This window comes from Eumetopias jubatus, unplaced genomic scaffold (genome assembly GCF_037043125.1).
Source record: "Eumetopias jubatus isolate StellerSeaLion01/CBP00866 unplaced genomic scaffold, mEumJub1_p1.0 scaffold_10, whole genome shotgun sequence".
Taxonomy (NCBI): Eukaryota; Metazoa; Chordata; class Mammalia; order Carnivora; family Otariidae; genus Eumetopias; species Eumetopias jubatus.
The window spans coordinates 27,986,766-27,999,555 of record NW_028274816.1 but is presented as its reverse complement, the minus strand read 5'-3'; the positions used below and the strand labels follow the sequence as shown (position 1 = coordinate 27,999,555).

The following is a 12,790-nucleotide window of genomic DNA, read 5'->3' as shown; positions in this document are numbered from 1 at the left end:
TGGAGGTACCATCTTGCCTTCTTTCATACCTTTGTCTCTAAATGGTTCAGAAGAGTGTGGAAATTGCATCTCATGTCACTGCCTGCCTTTCCAGCTGGGTTTTTCTCTGCTCACAACTCTAGAGCAATGAAGGATGCATAACAATCACTTTTTAGCCACCAGTGAGAGTGCTCTGGCTTCTCGTCCCCGATATTACCTGTGACATATTTCTGAGGATGTATGAGAGTGTGCAGTAATGTCCTGAGAATGCAGCAGGATTTGGACTTGTCCAAATAAGAGAATTTAGGGCTATAACTGCCATGATTAAAGTCAGCCTCATGTTTCAGCTGAATGCAGATTCTTTTGATTCATTCTGGTCTTTTGGGATTTGGACATTGGATCCTGAAAAGATGGTGCTCCCTAGGAACTGGGGGACCTGGGAAATGGAAATCATTAGAATGTGCTAGAAATCTCAGATTAAATGGGAGCTGAGCATCTCAGTAACAAGACTATGACCATAGATTCAACACGGGTGGTGTTTGAATATTACCACTTGCCATTTGGCTTGGAGGAGGAGCCATGGCCTTTGGAAAGGCATGGGGGTGGGGTGGTGTGGGATGGTGTGTGTGCATACGTGTGTGTGTGTGTGTGTGTGTGCATGTGTGATGTCCTAGGTTAAGTTTTGCTTTGAAGGGGCTCTTAGTAGCTCTGTTAGCTCTGAGGTAAGTTAGATTCTCTAAGGGTCTTAGATTATGTCTTCTCAATTTAGAATATGCCAGCTTGCTTGTGGGTAATCCTGGTATCGGGGAACAGATAGCAACCACCCTATTGTGGCAGGTGAGTGTGAGATGTGGGCGAGGATTAGAAGGGGATAAAAGCGTCCCCTGTAAGCAGTGGATCCTACCTGCCAGCTGGGGACTTACCTGGGCCATAGGAAGAGGAAGACCCCGAGGTGACTACGTGCGTGTCTTCTCCAACCTAACCTGGCTTTGCGGGCAAAACTGAACATGTGTTCTCTCTCTCAGGCAACTGCAATGTCTGTGGACCGTCTCGGGCAGCATGCTGTGCTTTCCGGGTAAGTGAGCTTGCAGCATTACCCTGCTGCGATTTCTGGGAAGAAACTACAAATCAGGAGGTTTCTGGGAAGTTGGAAAATACTCTTTCTCTTTAAGGATTGTGGTCATAGGGCTTTGTTCTGCTCTCCTAGTGACCTCGGGGGGTACTTAGAGGGATTGTTTGCCATTTATTTTTGTCTCTGCCCTAATATGTAAGCAGTAAAATTCCTTTGAAATTTTAGTGACTGGTACTTTGGTCTTGGAATTGCAGTTTTCTGTGTATCACCCGGACTCTGTAGAAGGATGCTGTCTGCTGTGGTCTCACAGGTAGTTACCACGATCGACGGCATCTGGGTCCTAGTTTGGCATTGCCATTTACTGTGAGTCCTGGGACACTTATCCACTCGGCCTCCCTGGACTTCAGTTTTCTTGTGAAGGAATTTGATTTCGTTATGGAGAAATCGAGCTACATAATTTCTGTGGTGTCGTCTGGCCCAGCATTTTTAAGATTCTGGCAACTAAGCACCATCCCAACATTTGCTCATCACTGCGCCATGGTACCAGTGTGCTGCCACATAATGGCCAGAATCTCCCCTCCCCTTTCATATTCACGACCTCTCTAAGTTTGCTGTATTTTCATTAACTTAGTTGTTTATGAACCCATTTATCAGTTTTTTTTTAACTAGTCTCTCCACCCAACGTGGGGCTCGAACTCAACCCGGAGATCAAGAGTCACACACTCTACTAACTGAGCCAGCCAGGTGCCCCTGAACCCACTTATGAATTAATGAATTATCTTCTATTTCATTGTTTTATTTTGAAATCATATTTTAATTTACCTTAAAAAATGTAGCAAACGTTTAAATAATTCAAAAGGCTATGCAGTGAGAAGTAAGTTTTCCTTCTTCCTTTTGACCCCCTCCCCAGAGACAGTTACCATTACCATTTTCTTTTGTCATACTGGATGCATAGCTGAGGAACAATTGGTATGTCTCTTTACTGCCGCCTCTGCACTCAGGAAAAAAAAAACAGCTTTATTGAGATAAAATTCACAGATCATGCAGTTTACCCATTTAAAGTGTGCAAGTCAGTGGTTTTGGGGATATATTATTTATTAACTACTCAGTTTTTTTTAAAATCTTTTTTTTTAAATTTTATTTATTTATTTGAGAGAATGAGAGAGAGAGAGAGAGAGAGAGAGAGCATGAGAGGGGGTTGGGTCAGAGGGAGATGCAGACTCCCTGCCAAGCAGGGAGCCCGATGCGGGACTCGACCCCGGGACTCCAGGATCATGACCTGAGCCAAAGGCAGTCGCTTAACCAACTGAGCCACCCAGGCGCCCCATTAACTACTCAGTTTTTAAACCTGGTTTTTTAAAATCAAGGAAGTACATATATATAATTGAAAAAGTCAGTATAGCATTACAAGGATTATATTGTCAGACAGCAGAATCCTACCTCACCTTTTCCTTATCTCTGATCCCACTCACTAGAAACAACTGAGACTCTTTTAGCTTTTTCTTTGGGGTTGCGTCCATTTTTCCAAATAGTATACATATACTCGGTATCTTGATTTATCCATCATAGATATATATCATAGATCATAGATATAACAAATTGACTTCTTTTTTTTTAAGATTTTATTTATTTATTTGACAGAGAGAGACAGCAAGAGCAGGAACACAAGCAGGAGGAGTGGGAGAGGGAGAAGCAGGCTTCCCACTGAGCAGGGAGCCCGATGCGGGGCTCGATCCCAGGACCCTGGGACCATGACCTGAGCTGAAGGCAGACGCTTAACAACTGAGCCACCCAGGCGCCCCATAACAAATTGACTTCTTAAAATAGATGAGGATTTAGCACTATTATTTTCCTCTGTGTGTCCCTTACATGACCTCCCCCTCCTTCCAATATCGTTATATAACAGTTTTGGGCTGAGTCAGTATTTGGGGTTCTTTTCTCAGAGTAATTTTGAAAGGTCCTATACCATTCTGATTCTGGACTTTGTATGTGACCTATTTTTTGTCTTTGGAAGCTTTCAAATTTTATCTTTGTCTCCAGTGTTACTTTTACCTCCAGGTGTGTGAAATTTTTCCTGTGATTGCCTTGGTGTATGTCTGTTTTTCATTCATTGTGCTGGGCACTTGGAGAGCCCCTCTTTTTTATACATCGTTCCTTGTTTTATCTAAACAGATAGAAACATAACATATATTTGGCATCATGTGGCTATATTAACAACCATAAAATACAGAGGTGCTAAGGGATAACTGTGTCTCAAATGTTAGACTTTTCTGTATTCACTGATGTGGCTGTTGTTACTTGTAGCATCCTAGGAGGGAATGGGATCACTTCGCTGGAAGTGAGGCAAGCATTCCTGTTTTGGTGTGCTCTTAGATACATATATCTTACTTTTCAACATAATCTTAAAGGTTCACCATTTCGTATTCTTACATTGAACTTGAAAATATATAAAGTATGTACTTAAGTGAACTGCTCAAGTAAATTTACAAATATATACGCCCATGTGATCCCCATTCAGATTAAGATCCAGAGTAGTTTTTAGCACTGTTGGAAGGCCCTTTCATTCTGGAAGTCCGTGTCTTCCAGTTTGGAGAAGTTTCCCTGCACTGCGTCTTTGGTAATTTCCGCCCCTCTACTTCCCGCTCTCATTCTTTCTGGAGCTGCTCCTAGTCCGACTTGGATATCCTATGTGAATTTTCTTTTGGTCCTTTTTGTTTTGCATTCTGGGAGTTTCCTTCAGCTTTAACTTCCCACTCTTCGATCAGATTTCTTTATTTCAGTTATGCTTTTCATTTCCACGAGCTCTCTCTTGTTCTCTGTTCTTGACCGTGTCTTCTTCTCCGTCTCTGGCAGTGTTCGTTCCAGGCTTCCTCTTTCCTGTGCACTGCTTACTTCCTCTTTTCCTTCGACCGTGTTGGTGCTTGTCTCCCATGTTGCCTCTGGTGACTGATACTCACTGGCTCTCTGTTACTGTCAGAGTGATCAGTTTACGTGTGTGGCAGTGGGGTTTGTCAGAGGGAGATCGGGTGGGGACCAGACCCCTTTTTTTGGCGGGCACCCAGATGTCGTCATCTCCTGGGTTCTGTGTTGTTAACTTGTTGCCTTTGTTTTTTTCTTGGGCCGGTCATTTTCCCCTGAGAAGAATCGTCTTGTCACTTGTCGTTGTCTCAAGACGAAAGCTCGGTGTTGTGAGTACTGAGTAGGGAGGAGGCCGGGGGGCCTCACACCCCACCTCAGTGCCCTGTTTTAAGTACATCCCCTCATCCTCACACGCTGCTGTGCCTGTCGTCCCAGGTCTGGGGCTCCCCTCAAGTAGTTTCTCTAAAGCACGTCCCCCCCGGGTGAAGAAGAGGGGGTCACCCGGCTCTCTGGGGTGTGCATAAACCACTCTCCTTAGTGCTCTTTCAAACCGTGCTTGTTCTGTTCTACGTTTGCTTCTCCAGCCTCTCTGTAGGCCGAAGCCTCCAGCTCCTGGGCCGGCTTGGGTTCTGCAGCGTGCATCAGCTTCCCTCTCATTCACGTCCCCTTTGCAGGCACGTGGGTGTCTGCTTTCTTTCCATCAGTTACTATTTGTCCTTGCGCTCTTCACTTCCTCTCTCTTTGTCTTTGTGGGTTTCTCGGTTTTATGTTTTTACTCTTTCTTTCGTGGGTCTTCATGGTGGAATGAAGATACACATGTATGTTCGATCAGACGTATTTATCCTGAAGTACTTGCTTTCTGTGGCTCTCCCTTTGCTCTGTCATGCCTCTGACCTTCCCTCTTGACTCGCGTCCCACATGGATAGCTCTTGACCTTTTTTCCTGTTGTTGGTGCTAATGGAAAGATGCCAGCCTCCCTGCTACAGGATCAGGTGATTCCTTCAGAGGGTGTCAGAGATTCTAGATCTTTGTTCTGCACCAGAAGTTCCGGAAGTTCTGTGAATTTGTGTCTTGCCTGTGTTTTCCTGCTTCCCCCCTAACCCTCTCTTGTCGGGTTTCTGCTAGAGTGTGACGTGCCATTTTAACTTGCATTTCCTATCTCCTCTGAGCAGGGACGATGAATCTTTTTCTTCATCATTGAGCCCACCTATCCTCAGTGATACCCAGGGGCTTGGCGTGTTCTCTAACAACAGCTAATGGCTGCTGAGATGTTGATTCACACACCAAGGATTTTTCCCTTAAAGCAGAGGGAAGATAGGTGAATACAGGACACTCCTGTTTTCAGAGCCTTTATATTGATTGGCACCTTGAACATTCTCAGCGCTTAATATGTTAATTTCACTATTACTTTACTGGTTACTATTTCCTTCCCAACAGACTTAATTTAGTTGCTTTCACCAGGTCGTCAACTTGCAAGGGAATTTGAGATTTTCTCCAGGATAGTTGACTGAGAGATGAGTGATGTGTGTAGCGCACGTTTACTGAATGCAGAGCACTGTGCCTGGTGAGGAGAGACCTGCAGAGATTGGAGACACGGTCCCTACTCCACCCAGTTGGCTCAGGACCGAAGCCTTACCATCAGTAGTTGTACTACAGAGATAAATGCTACCCTCACCAAGCAAACCGCGCGGTGGGAGTAGCGCGGACCCAGGGACCAACCCTAGTGGGGCGATTGGGAAGCACCAGAGAGGCTTGGCGCTGAATCTGGTGGGCAGATATCAGACTTCCAAGGATCCGGGGGGAAGGCCATGTCTAGAGACAGGCTCGCACAGGGATGTGGCTCCCTCTTTTCGGTTGTATGCCTTTCCGAGTAGATGAACATTGTACACATCCGGGGTTTTTTTGAGCGCTGTTTGCAAACCATATGTAATTCCAAATGTACTTTTCTGTCTTAGTGCTAATGCTGTTACATCGTTATAATGTTGATGTTGTTTTCCTAGCCGCCGATTCTTATACATCGTTAATCTAGATGCCCCTTTCGAAGGTCACCGAAAGATCTCTCGCCAGAGCAAATGGGACATTGGAGCTGTGCAGTGGAACCCTCACGACAGCTTCGCACACTATTTTGCAGCTTCGGTGAGCTCATTTAAGCAGTATAGGAAAAGGCTTTTAAAAGTGTGAGCTGGGGCCAGTAGGTCTATGTTCTATGTAGAGAAGAGAATGTAACCATCACTTCTCAGGCAGAGAAGAAGTATGAATGGTTCTAGAAGGAAGATGGAGGCAAATTACTGACATATATATATACACATGCGTGCATGTGTGTGTTTCTAGGTTTGAGCAGATTTGCTGGCACCCGTGGTGTCAGATGTTGTGCTTCTGTGGCTCCACATTTTGAAAGGGAAATGAGTAGATGCCTCCATTTCTGTGTGTGATAGGAACCTGTTTTCACTGGCAGGAAGGTAACTGGCTAGTGACTCTGACGTTCATCGCTTTCAGAGGGATCAGAGGACTGCACACACCCTTCCACTCAAAGGAAGGGATTCTGTCTTGATTGGGATTCATTAGATCAGCTAACCCCCTGAGATTTTTTTTTTTTTTTTTAAAGATTTTATTTATTTATTTGACAGAGACAGCGAGAGCAGGAACACAAGCAGGGGGAGTGGGAGAGGGAGAAGCAGGCTTCCCACGGAGCAGGGAGCCCGATGTGGGACTCGATCCCAGGACCCTGAGACCATGACCTGAGCCGAAGGCAGACGCCTAACGACTGAGCCACCCAGGCGCCCACCCCCTGAGATTTTATGTTCCTGTGTATATGTGAATTTTTCCAGGGAGAAGATGCATACGTTTTATTAGGTTTTCCAAGGGATTCATGCCTGAAAAAGGATCTGGGCTAGATCATCTCTGGGATCTTTCTCCAGATTCTCTATTCACATCCTATTCTCCTAGAACAATTAGAAATCTACGCCTTTGGCTCCTTTTGCACTGGGCCGGGAGGACGGTATTTAAAGGAACCCGTCTTATCATCCAGGAGATGCAACCATTCACGGCGCTGTCTGGGTCTGTTCTTACCAGAAATGACAGTCTGAGAGAGGAAAGCATCTGAGGAAAAAGAAAGAAGAGTAACGTTGTCAGCTTCAGAAGGAACAAAAAGCTGCTCTTCCCCATCATTTCCAAAATAGAATCCGACTGTCTGACTCTCACCAGAGACGTCTGAGGTGGAGCTGCTTTAGGGGACTGTTCCGAAGGGGAAGGGAGGGCCAGTCTCCAGCTTTCCCATTCCCAACCTTTTCCTGTGTGTTAGGAACAATGCTCTTTTTGTTGGCTTATACCTCTAGGACTTTCTCTCCCTCTCACCCTCAGCCCCTGATCATTTGACATTTGGTCCCGGGGTCCTCAGCCTCGGCATTAGTGACATCTCAGGCCAGATAATTCTTTCTGGCAGGGGCTGTCCTGTGCATTGTGAGAGATCAAGCAGCATCCCTGGCCTCTGTCTCCAAGTCCCCGTCTCCTCCTTGCCCTCCCCGTATTCATGACAACCAAAGATGCCTCTAGATGTTGTTAAATGTCCGTGGGAAGCAAAATCGCCCCTGATTAGAAACCACTGCTTTAGGCTGACCAGTCAGTACTTGGCCCGAGTGGATTAACACTACATTTGTTTATAAGTGGTGAGATAACCCTTTTTTTTTTGGACAATTGTTTTATTTTATTTTTTCTTTTTCTTTTTTGACATTCATTTTAAAGTGGACAATTTAATGTCACTTACTACATTCACAATGTTATACAACATGCCCCTCTCTAGTTCCCAAACGTTTCCATCACTCCAAATTGAAACCCCTTATCAATCAGCAGTTTCTCTGAATTCTCCCTCCCCACAGCCCTTGGCAACCACCAGTCTGTGCTCTGTCTCTGTGGATTTATCTATTCTGGATATTTCCTATAATTGGAACCATACACTACATGCCTTTTGTCTCTGCCTTCTTTATCTCTGTTGTAGCATGAATCAGTGCCTTACTCCTTTTTATGGCCGAATACTCTTCCATTGTATGGCTGTAACACATTTTGTTCAACGGTTCATTCACTGGTGAACATTTGGGCTGCCTGTTGTGAATAAGGCAGAAATGAACATACGTGTACGTGTACTTCTTTGAGTACTTGTTTTCACTTCTTTTGGGTATATACTTAGGAGTGAAATTGCAGGGTCATATGCTTAAGTCTGTGTTTCACTTTTTGAGGAACAATCAGACTGTTTTCTACAGTAGCTGAGTGGTTTTATAATCCTTCCAGCAATGGACAAAGGTTCCGATTTCGCTACATCCTCACCAGAATTGTTGTTTTCTGGGGTTTTTTTTCTTTAATTTTTATTTTTAAAAATATTTTACTTATTTATTTGAGAGAGAGAGGGCGTGCAAGAGAACACAAGCAAGGGGAAGGAGCAGAGGGAGAGGGAGAAACAGACTCCCTGCTGAGCGGGGAGCCCGACACAGGGGCCGATCCCAGGACTCCGAGATCATGACCCGAACCCAAGGCAGATGCTCAACTGACTGAGCCACCCAGGCACCCCTTTTTTCTTTAATTTTTAAATTACAGCCATCCTAGTGAGTATAAAATGGTATTTCACTATGGTTTTGATTTGCATGTCGCTAATGACTAATGACGTTGAGCATCTTTTCATGTGCCCATTGGCCACTTGTGGACCTTTTTTAGAGAAATGTCTCTTCAAGTCCATTGCTCATTTTGGAATTGGGTTGTATGTCTTTTTGCTGCCGAGTTGTCAGAGTTCTCTATATTTCTTGATACTAGACTTTTGTCAAAGATATGATTTTTTTAAAGGTTTTATTTATTTACTTTAGAGAGGGAGAGGAACAAGCAAACTCCCTGCTGAGCACAGAGCCCAACGCGGGGCTCTATCTCATGACCCCGAGATCATGACCTGAGCCAAAACCGCTTATCCCACTGAGCCACCCAGGCACCCCAGAGATATGATTTTTCAAATATGTCTCCCCTTCTATAGGTTGTCTTTTCACTTTATTGATAATGTCCTTTGATTCATAAAAGTTTTGATTTTGGTGAAGTTCAATTTATTATTATTTTTTTTTTATTGCTCTTCGTTGGAAGGCAACCTTATTCAGGAGAAAGAGTTTTGGAGTTAGGCACATCTGAGGTCAAGTCCTAGTTTTGACACTCACTCTTTTATTTCTAGTGCTCTCCCAACTCTCCAAGTCTCAGTTGCCTCCCCTGTAATGTGGGTGATGACAGCCAGTGTGCAGTGTGGTGTGAAAGAGCAGGGGGCAGGGCTCTTAAGATTCCTAGTACATAACTAGCACTAGCAGAGCCTCTGGAAATGGCAGGGGATCATATTGTAAGATGAGGGGACTTCACTTTTCATTCCTGTTCCCATTGGAAACTGTTTTCAATCCTAACCTTTCGACCAGGAACCTTACCTGTTTAGAATTGGAAACTGGCATTTCTGGTAATATATAGATATTAATGTACTTGCATCTTATGTATCAGTTCAGAAATTATTCGATACCTTTTAGTAATTAGATGATTATAATTTTTATTCACTTTTGGTGTTTTTCATAAGCTTATGATATTTAAATATTTTGCTGGCTTGTTGTTTCTTTTAGTGAAATGTAGTTTTTTCTTTCCTCCTCTCCCTATTGTAGTGTGGTTTCTTCTGGCCGGTTTTTCCTGTGTCTTTTTACTTAAGCCTTTAAGAAATTTAGTATAGGCATATTTCAAGGAATCTTGTATAATTTTGCCTCCTAGGACACCCCTTTGGTGTTAGTTCTGTTTTCTTTCTTGTGCATATGTGTTTTTAAAGTGTGGTAGAGGGCGCCTGGGTGGCTCAGTTGGTTAAGCGACTGCCTTCGGCTCAGGTCATGATCCTGGAGTCCCGGGAACAAGTCCCACATCGGGCTCCCTGCTCAGCAGGGAGTCTGCTTCTCCCTCTGACCCTCTTCCCTCTCGTGCTCTCTATCTCTCATTCTCTCTCTCAAATAAATAAATAAAATCTTTAAAAAAAAATAAATAAAGCATGGTAGAAGGACTCCAGGCATTTGATAGGTGGGAAAGGTGAGCTAAAAACATCTAGTGTGATAGCAGCTGGAGAGATGGGTGTGTGACCTTCTGCGTTGGGAGGTGGTCCTTCTATCGGCCAGGGGACATCTCCATAACCCATCACTCATGTGCTCGGTAGTGCATCTGTAGCTTCAGTGTAACTGTCTGTACCTGTTCAGGGTGGGTTCACTTTGGTTTTTTTGTTTTTTAAAGATTTTATTTATTTATTTGACAGAGAGAGACACAGTGAGAGCAGGAACACAAGCAGGGGGAGCAGGAGAGGGAGAAGCAGGCCTCCCGCGGAGGAGGGAGCCTGATGCGGGGCTCGATCCCCGGACCCTGGGATCATGACCTGAGCTGAAGGCAAATGCTTAACGACTGAGCCCCCCAGGCGCCCCAGGGTGGGTTCACTTTGAAGACAGCACTGCCCTTTAAGGTCCTGGGTACTGAACTGGGATTGGCTCACATGCTAAGTGTACTCATGTCTAATGGCTTGGTAAGGAAGTCAGTGTGTAGGATCTCTGCCATGCACGTTGGTTTCTCCATGGCTTCCTCTTCTCAGCCCTAGGCAGATTGCAGTGAGAGCACGTGTTCTCATGTGCTCCTGGCTGCCTTCTTTCCCTTGTTTCTTTTCAGAGTAACCAGCGGGTCGACCTTTATAAGTGGAAAGATGGCAGCGGGGAAGTTGGCACAACCTTACAAGGCCACACTCGTGTCATCAGGTAGGCACTAGCCCTCCCCAGCTCCTGGCCCGTCTCACTTTGTCAGTGTCCCCGTGGGAACTGAAGCGAAGACACCATCCTCCTTCCATGGCTTGACCCTCTGTGTTGCGTTGGCCGCGGGTGGCTGCTGGGTCCTTCGCGTTCATGGTAGTGATGGCCCTCACAGCGAAGAGCAACCAGGATTTAGGAACCAGCATTCGTGTAACCACTAACCGTGATCCCAGGAGACACTTAGGCAGGTACAGCCTAGTCTGGACTGAAGGATTAGAGCCGATCTTTGCTGTGGGAGGGAGACACAGTTCTGCCAGTAGAACCGCTTCGCTCACAATCACCAGTGCCTAGGAGTACCGACAGTGGGATGCAGCCCTTTGCTCTTTCTCTGGCAGCTGTGGGGCACCACACAGAGCTCCTGCAGCAGAGTCCATTATCCAGCTGCACGGTCACCTCCTGCCTGTGGCCTTGGCCTCTGGAGTGTCCCTTGATCCATCCTGTCCTTAGGTGACTATTTCTGGCTGGGGAATACTCCTCCTGGGAAGTAGCAAGCAGGGAATGCAGGAGTGGGGAAGCTGACCCAGGAAGTGCTGGGAAAGGCTAGACCCCCTGCCTGTGTTAATTGTGCAGGAACTGCCTTTCTAGGAGGGAGGACCTGGGTAGGGAGGACTTGCCCTTCTTGAAAGCTACATGGCAATGTGGCAGGTTGCCACTGCTTTAAGAGATGTTGGTTTTACTCAAGGTACCTGTGGTTGAATCTGATTTAGAGAATGATAAGTCAAAAATTACTTCGTGTTTTTGCTGTGTGTGTGTGTTTGAAGTTGAAATCTTCCATTTCTTTTTTGGGAGCAGGTGACAGTATAGCTGGTGATGACAGGGGGAAGGACCTGAAAGTTTCCTTTAAAGCTTAGTTAAGTCATGTTCATTCCCAAAGAAGTTTGGAGATTGCCGCCCTAAGTCATGTTAAGGAGGCCCATGAATGGTGACTTCTCTGAAGCCACTGGAAACTAAATCTGCTGGTGCTTTGGACCTGGACTCTGAACTCTGAATTTTTTCTCTTCGTTGTTTTTCTGTTTATTTCTCATGTTTCCAGTGACTTGGACTGGGCCGTATTTGAGCCAGATCTCCTGGTTACCAGCTCCGTGGACACCTACATCTACATTTGGGATATCAAGTAAGAACAATGAAAAGGCCAAACCACCACAACCTGGACCTTTGTTTTAGAGATCAGGGGTCTTAGTTTGGTTTCCCCTGGATGTAGACCCTGAGATGAGGATACGTGACCATGACAAGCACATTGTTTAGGAGGTGACAGAAGTGCTGGTGGGGATGTGGCAAAGAGAGACAGGCCTGGGAAGGCTACAGGCGGGGGCGTGTTATCCGCCGTAGGTGCCACTGTGAACAGGGGGTGCTTACACCTACTGGGGACTGCTAGGTGCTAGTGCAGAACTCCCTCCTCAGAGGTGTCCCACCCTCAAGGGCTAAGGGCGTGGGGGTGCCATCCTCTGTCAGTCATTGGTTGAAGCCTGCCCCCTGGGGCCTCCCTTCCCTGGCACCTTAGGCCCGTCACAGAGGTGTGCAAAGCAGGCCTCAGCAAGCAGGGCAATCCCTCTGGCAGAGGAACAGAGGTGCTGGCGTTTGGAAGTCAGGCAGAAGTTTTTTTGTTTTTTTTTTTTTAAATGTTTTATTTATTTATTCATGAGAGTCAGAGAGGGAGAGAGAGAGAGAGAGAGAGAGGCAGAGGCAGAGGGAGAAGCAGGCTCCCCACCTAGCAGGGAGCCTGATGCGGGACTCGATCCCAGGACCCCGGGATCATGACCTGAGCCGAAGGCAGACACCCAACCGACTGAGCCACCCTGGAGCCCCAGTCAGGCGGAAGTTTGACTGAAGTGACAGGTGACAGTGGGGGGGTTGATGGGTACAGACACACATCTGCTACAGCAGACACTGAGTGCTCTAAGGCCCATCTGCTTTGCTCTTGGTGAGGCTTCCATGCCCTGCCTATAAGTGCCACTGAGAGCCACCTCTCAGGGTTACTCTTCGTGGAAGTGACGAGTGAAGGAGCACCCAGCCCACGGCCCGGCCTGTCATAAGTTCTTAATGAACA

At 46.0% G+C, this 12,790-nt stretch overlaps 1 protein-coding gene across 1 annotated transcript in view; it reads left to right on the top strand.

Annotated features, from left to right (window-relative positions):
- The window catches only part of WDR59 (WD repeat domain 59), an 84,025-nt gene that overhangs the window by 13,735 nt on the left and 57,500 nt on the right, over positions 1-12,790 (top strand). The window contains exons 2-5 of the mRNA XM_028092901.2: positions 1,005-1,054; positions 5,911-6,046; positions 10,607-10,692; positions 11,777-11,857. Of these exons, the coding sequence (XP_027948702.1) occupies positions 1,005-1,054; positions 5,911-6,046; positions 10,607-10,692; positions 11,777-11,857 (353 nt within the window). The remainder of the gene's footprint in view (positions 1-1,004; positions 1,055-5,910; positions 6,047-10,606; positions 10,693-11,776; positions 11,858-12,790) is intronic.